General features: G+C 38.0%; 1 protein-coding gene across 1 annotated transcript; it reads left to right on the top strand.

Annotated features, from left to right (window-relative positions):
• The first annotated feature begins 2,450 nt into the window (after positions 1 to 2,450).
• Positions 2,451 to 6,411, top strand: LOC137830194 (uncharacterized). Its single transcript, XM_068637375.1, has 2 exons — positions 2,451 to 3,628; positions 6,298 to 6,411. Exons 1-2 carry the CDS (start codon positions 2,510 to 2,512, stop codon positions 6,355 to 6,357), a joined length of 1,179 nt encoding a protein of 392 aa, XP_068493476.1. The 5' UTR covers positions 2,451 to 2,509; the 3' UTR covers positions 6,358 to 6,411.
• The last annotated feature ends 643 nt before the right edge of the window (positions 6,412 to 7,054 follow it).

Raw genomic sequence — 7,054 nt, 5'->3', positions numbered from 1 at the left:
CTTAGCTTGTACAATTCAGATTGGAATTTTATAGTAGAGAGACTATACTCAATTTGGGAGAGAATTTGTGAGTTTTGAGTCCTCCTCTTCTTTGCCTTATCTTGTGAGCTATGGTGAGCTTCAAGTGGTGGCACTCCATCACTTATCTTGGTTCAAGGTTCCAAGTGGCGTGAATGGCTTCTTCCAATTCTCAGAATCCAGCAAGCATCTTCTTCTATAAGTGTTCTTCTTCCTTTTCTTCAATTTCCATTTGGTAGCTTAATTTCCTAGTGTTTTCCTTCATTTTTCTACCGTTTACATTTCTGTTTTCAGCTTGGTTTCCATTTATTCTTTTTGGTTCAGTAGCTAGCTTTTCAATTCTGTCCAGTTTTTAATTCTTGTTCTTCATTCCTTGTGTTTGATTCAATTTGACAATACATGGACTTCCATATGAGTCTTGGTTGGTGCTAAGTTTTGGTGAGTTCTTGAATTTAGAACATTGATCCAATTCTAAAGTAAAGTGCCTTTCAATCTAGCTCAAGTTGCTCCTAAGAATGTCAAGAATCATGTGTTCTTGTAGTTACATTCACATCATGTGGTATCTAGAGTCTAGGCTTGTTTTTGCTTAATTCTTGAGTTGTATTGCACTTTACTTTCAAGAGCTCTTTAATTCAAGTTGTTTACCATTCTGTTTTAGGATTTATTTTGAGTTTTCTTGCTGTTTTCTTTTGTTACACCATGTGTTTGTGAAAAGGACTCTAGCACTCATTGTTCATATGAGTATGGCTGCTCTTTTGGAATGGCATTCTCCTTCCTAGAGCTGACCTTAAGCTTCCTTTCACTTGTGGTTATATCTTGTTATATGTCTTTTAATTTTGTAATCATGTCAAGTTTTGTCTTAGTCATGTTATTCCATAATTGTCATTACTTCTAGTAGTACTTTTATTGCTTTGATTGTTTCTTGCTTTGGTTTACTTTCTGTTTTTGAGTTTATTGCTTGATCCTTTGTGCATTTTCATTTTTAGATTTGAGTTCATGCTTGTATTTTCATTCTATACAAGTTCCTTTACACAATTTCCATTATGTCTTTGCTAGTTCATCATACTGTTTTTCATTCTTAAATAGGCTCTCTGTTTTCTTACAAACGTGCTACTGTTTTCAATTTACTGCAATTAATTGGCTCATAGGAAATTTGTGAAAATTTGGATTTACATACTTCAAAGTGTTACAAAAGCATAGAAAAAAGAATCACTCAAAAATTCCAAGTACACAAAAAATGATAAATAAAATACGAAAAGTGTACAATACTGCCGAAAAGAATACGGTAATTGGGCAGCAATTTTGAAAAAATTATTTCTCTCAATTGGCTTACTGTTTTTACCTCATTCCAGCGCCATTTTTGAGTTAAGACATTGAAGTTTCTGTGGTTAATTTTTCACATTCCAGTTCGCTTTCAATCGGTACAGTTAAATCTGTAAACATAGCACAGTTTGCTTTAAAAAAAAAAAAAATAAATAAAAATTCCAGTAGCTGTTTTCTGTTTTCTTTAATGTACTCTAGCACTTTTCTTTAGGACTCTTTTTGTGTGCCTTCTTTATTCATTGAGTTCCTTATTTTTCTTGATTGTCTTTCATTCATATTCTTTCTAGTTTGTCATACATTACTCTCTGTTTTTGGTTTAGCTTTTATTGTTTACACCTTTTTCTTGCTTGTCTTTTTGTTCTTCTTAAAGTTGTGTGGAGACTTGTTCTTAAGTAAGTTGGTTTGCTGTAACATATTTCACTTGAAGCTACTCCATTTCACAAGCAAGGCTTGGTTGAGGACAGAATATTTTCTTGGAGTGGTTTGAGTGCTTTCTTGGGCATTTTCCAGCAACCTATATCTCACTGTTTTTAATTGTTTAACAAGTTTCTTTCACTGTTTTGTTTGCTGTTTTGTGTATTTTCTGCTCATGGCTCATTTCTCTAGTGGAGAGTCCTCCAAACCGTGCTCACCACAAAAGGCAGCCCTTTATGAAGACTTAAAGAATGCCAAGCAGTCCAATGCTCACTATCTTGAGGTGATAAGGAAGATGGAAGCGAGGCTCCAAAGTTTGGAGTTAAACCGAGAAGAAATGCATCAAAACCGTGAGCAAAGAACTCCTCCTCCTAGTCGGCATTCTTCAAGGCACTCCCATGGTTATTATGAAGATAATCCAAGGCCAAGACATCATCACCATGAAGAGAGGCGCCAACATGTGGCTGGCCCTTGTTCTCCAAATGTAAAACTTCCTAGTTTTAGTGGTGATAGTGATCCCAATGTATACTTAGGATGGGAGGCTAAGGTGGACCAAATTTTTGATGTAAATGGGGTTAGGGATGAGCATAGGGTTAAGTTAGCTTTTTTAGAATTTTTGGACTATGCCATGCAATGGTGGCATCAATACCTCATGGACATTGACCAACACAAGAGGCCGCCCATGGTCTCTTGGAACGATTTGAAAGCATGTTTACGCGCTAGATTCGTACCCCCACACTTTAGGAAAGACCTTATGTTGAAACTCCAACGGTTTCATCAAGGCGCGCTAAGTGTGGATGATTACTTTAAACAACTAGACACGCTTTTAATTCGAGTTAATATGGATGAGAGTGAGGAGGCTAAGATAGCTAGGTTTGTGAGTGGACTTCGAAGGGATGTTCAAGACGTGGTAGAGTTACAAGAATATTCTTCTTTGGAAAATGTGGTGCACCTTGCTAGCAAAATTGAAAATCAACTTGCAAGGAAAAATGCTTTCAAAAATTCTTCTAAAGATAACTACTACCACTCTTCTTGGAAAAATAAAAACTCTTTTTCAAACATCCCTTCTAAGGACTCTACTTTCAAACCTCGAGAGTCTAAGCCTTCCACTTCCAATGCTAGGCCTAAATCACCACAAAAATCGTCTAGTAAGAAGTGTTTTAAATGTTTAAGCTATGGACATATTGCTTCTAATTGCCCTACTAAACGAACTATGTATATGCATGATGGGGTAGATAGTAGTGAGCATGGGTCCGAATCTTCTAGACATTCCTCACCTTCTAGATCCCCAAGTGAGAGTGAAAGTGAAAGCCCACATGAGGGTGACCTATTAGTAATAAGACGCATGCTTGGACAAGTGTTAAAACCTTTTGATGAAACTCAAAGAGAAAATATTTTTCATTCAAGGTGTCTTATTAATGATAGAGTTTGCTCTTTGATTGTGGATGGAGGGAGTTGTGCAAATGTGGCAAGCACAAGAGTGGTAGACAAACTTGGATTGCCTACCATCTCTCATGCCAAGCCCTACAAGTTACAATGGTTGAGTGAGGTGGGTGAGATAGTGGTGAACAAACAAGTCCTCATTACATTTTCCATTGGCAAATATAAAGATGAGGTCTTGTGTGATGTTGTTCCAATGGAAGCTACTCATATCCTTTTAGGTAGGCCATGGCAATTTGATAGAAAAAATTTTCATGATGGCTTTACCAACAAAATTTCTTTTAACTTCCATGGACACAAAGTCATTCTCAAGTCTCTCTCTCCAAAGGAGGTACATGAGGACCAAGTCAAAATGAGAGAAAAGAGAGAGAAAGAAAAAGAAATTAAAAATTCCAAGAGAAGCCTTCTCATATCTTCCCAACAAGTTCAAAAGGTAATAGTTACTCACAAGCCTATTTTTTTAGCTATTCCTAGACCTATTGAATATGAGTCGGCTAAGGATAGTCCCACATGTTTGGACCGTTTGGTAAAGGAATATGAAGATGTGTTTCAAGATCCTCCTAAAGGCTTACCACCTCTAAGAGGGATTGAACACCAAATAGACTTCATGCCCGGGGTTTCTTTACCAAATCGCCCTGCATATAGGACCAATCCCCAAGAGACCAAAGAAATTCAAAGACAAGTTGAGGATTTATTAGCTAAGGGGTGGGTACAAGATAGCATGAGCCCATGTGCTATGCCTGTCATACTTGTCCCTAAAAAGGATGGGACATGGAGGACGTGTACGGATTGTCGCGCTATAAGTAACATCACCATCAAATATAGGCATCCCATTCCTAGGTTAGATGACTTGTTGGATGAATTACATGGGTCTAAAATATTTTCCAAAATTGATCTTAAGAGTGGTTATAATCAAATTCGAATTAAACATGGTGATGAATGGAAAACCGCTTTTAAGACCAAATTTGGTTTATATGAGTGGTTGGTCATGCCTTTTGGCTTGACTAATGCTCCTAGTACCTTCATGCGACTCATGCATCATGTTTTAAGAGCATTCATTGGCAAGTTTGTTGTGGTTTACTTTGATGATATTCTTATATATAGCTTGTCCTTAGAAGATCATGAGTCACATGTTAGACAAGTTCTAGAAACCCTTAGGAAGGAGAAGTTGTATGCTAACCATGCTAAATGTTTCTTTGCATTAGATCATATAGACTTCCTAGGGTTTGTGGTTAGTCATAAAGGGGTGCATGTAGATCAAACAAAAGTTGCAGCAATTCAACATTGGCCTACACCCACCAATGTCAATGAAGTACGAAGCTTTCATGGCCTTGCTAGTTTTTATAGGCGGTTTGTGAAAGACTTTAGTACAATTGCCGCACCTTTAAATGCCATAGTAAAGAAGGATGTGGTTTTTAAGTGGGGACAAGAGCAAGAAAACGCTTTTCAAACTTTGAAGGATAAATTAACTAAATCCCCCATTCTAGCCCTTCCTAACTTTGCTAAGACATTTGAAATAGAGTGTGATGCCTCTAATATAGGCATTGGGGCCGTCCTCCTTCAAGAAGGACACCCCATCGCTTATTTTAGTGAGAAACTCAAAGGGAGTCATCTCAATTACTCCACTTATGATAAAGAACTTTATGCTCTTGTTAGAGCTTTGCAAAATTGGCAACATTATCTTTTTCCAAAGGAATTTGTGATTCATAGTGATCATGAGTCCCTTAAATATTTGAAAAGCCAAAGCAAGCTTAATAAGAGACATGCTAAGTGGGTGGAGTTTATTGAGCAATTTCCTTATGTGATCAAACATAAACAAGGTAAAAATTAATGTAGTGGCCGATGCTCTTTCACGAAGATATACCTTGTTAAATGTTTTAAATGTTCAATATTTAGGTTTTGATCACATAAAGGAACTTTATCATGATGACTTAGATTTCTCTCTAATCTATCAAGAGTGTTCCAAGGGAGGTCACAAAGACTTTTTCTTACATAATGGTTTTCTTTTCAAAGGAAAAAGACTTTGTGTTCCCCAAGGATCCATTAGACAATCTCTTGTTAGAGAGGCTCATGAGGGTGGGCTTATGGGACATTTTGGGGTAGCTAAGACCTTAGAAACATTGCATGAACATTTCTTTTGGCCTCACATGCGCAAATCCGTACATACCTTCTGTGATAGATGTATAGCATGTAGGAAGGCTAAATCTAAGGTCCAACCCCATGGTTTATATACCCCTCTTCCTATCCCTACAATGCCTTGGGTTGATATTTCTATGGATTTTATCTTAGGACTACCCAAGACATCGAAGGGTAAGGATTCCATCTTTGTGGTAGTGGACCGTTTTTCTAAAATGGCTCATTTTATTCCATGCCACAAAGTGGATGATGCATGCCATATTGCAAATCTCTTCTTCAAGGAAGTTGTTCGTTTGCATGGACTTCCTAGAAGTATAGTATCTGATAGGGATTCTAAGTTCTTAAGTCACTTTTGGCGGACCTTATGGGGGAAACTTGGCACCAAACTTCTGTTTTCTACTACCTGCCACCCCCAAACTGATGGTCAAACCGAAGTGGTTAATAGAACTTTGGGTCAATTATTAAGATGCTTTATTTCCGGGAATCCAAGGGCTTGGGAGGATTTACTACCTCATGTTGAATTTGCCTATAATAGAGTAGTGAATTCCACCACTAACCATTCTCCTTTTGAGGTTGTTTATGGGTTTAATCCCCTCACACCTCTAGATCTTCTTCCCATTCCTGTCCTTGATGAGGTTCTATGCAAAGACGGTTTTGAAAAGGCATCTTTTGTTAAAGATTTGCATAACCGCATCAAGTTACAAATTGAGAAGAAAGTTGGTAAGTATGCTGACACTGCCAACCAAAGGAGAAAGGCATTAATCTTTGAGCCCGGTGATTGGGTTTGGCTTCATTTGAGAAAGGATAGATTTCCTTCTCTAAGGAAGTCCAAACTTATGCCTCGTGGTGATGGCCCTTTCCAAGTCATCAAGAGGATTAATGATAATGCCTATGAGTTAGATATGCCCTCTACTTATCTTGGTAGTAATTCTTTCAATGTTACTGATCTCACTCCTTTTGCTGCAGGTTTCCCAAATTCGTGGACGAATTCTCTCCAACCCGGGGAGTATGATGGAAACCAAGTAGAGGATGCTCTAGGCCATGAAGCCCAAGCCCAACAAGGGGCCCAAGCCCATCAAGGGGTCCAAGCCCATCAAGGGGCCCAAGCCCAACGAATTATTAGGAGCATGGCAAGAGCTTTGGGACAAGAGTATAATAAAATGGCTCTTCTTATTTCTTTTGTAGAATAGGGGTGTGAATGTAATAAAAAGGTGTAAGTAGTAAGGGAGTCTAGGGGGGAGTGTAGATAGGAGCCTAGGGGGTGCCAAACCGAATTTCATTGCATTTGTGTGCCTTTTAGCTTGCATTTTCAGCACCTCTAGGCTATAAATAAAGGTGCTTAGCTTGTACAATTCAGATTGGAATTTTATAGTAGAGAGACTATACTCAATTTGGGAGAGAATTTGTGAGTTTTGAGTCCTCCTCTTCTTTGCCTTATCTTGTGAGCTATGGTGAGCTTCAAGTGGTGGCACTCCATCACTTATCTTGGTTCAAGGTTCCAAGTGGCATGAATGGCTTCTTCCAATTCTCAAAATCCAACAAGCATCTTCTTCTATAAGTGTTCTTCTTCCTTTTCTTCAATTTCCATTTGGTAGCTTAATTTCCTAGTGTTTTCCTTCATTTTTCTACCGTTTACATTTCTGTTTTCAGCTTGGTTTCCATTTATTCTTTTTGGTTCAGTAGCTAGCTTTTCAATTCTGTCCAGTTTTTAATTCTTGTTCTT

This window comes from Phaseolus vulgaris, chromosome 7 (genome assembly GCF_000499845.2).
Source record: "Phaseolus vulgaris cultivar G19833 chromosome 7, P. vulgaris v2.0, whole genome shotgun sequence".
NCBI lineage: Eukaryota > Viridiplantae > Streptophyta > Magnoliopsida > Fabales > Fabaceae > Phaseolus > Phaseolus vulgaris.
Note: the sequence above shows the minus strand (reverse complement) of the source record. Positions and strands in the feature narration are given on the sequence as shown.

What these genes read in the sequence shown, in the direction of transcription:
- LOC137830194 (XM_068637375.1), top strand. Translation starts at nt 2,510, where the DNA reads ATGTTGAAACTCCAACGGTTTCATCAAGGCGCGCTAAGTGTGGATGAT. An exon ending in CTTCCCAACAAGTTCAAAAG is followed by an intron (nt 3,629 to 6,297) that starts GTAATAGTTACT and finishes CTTTTGCTGCAG; the next exon opens with GTTTCCCAAATTCGTGGACG.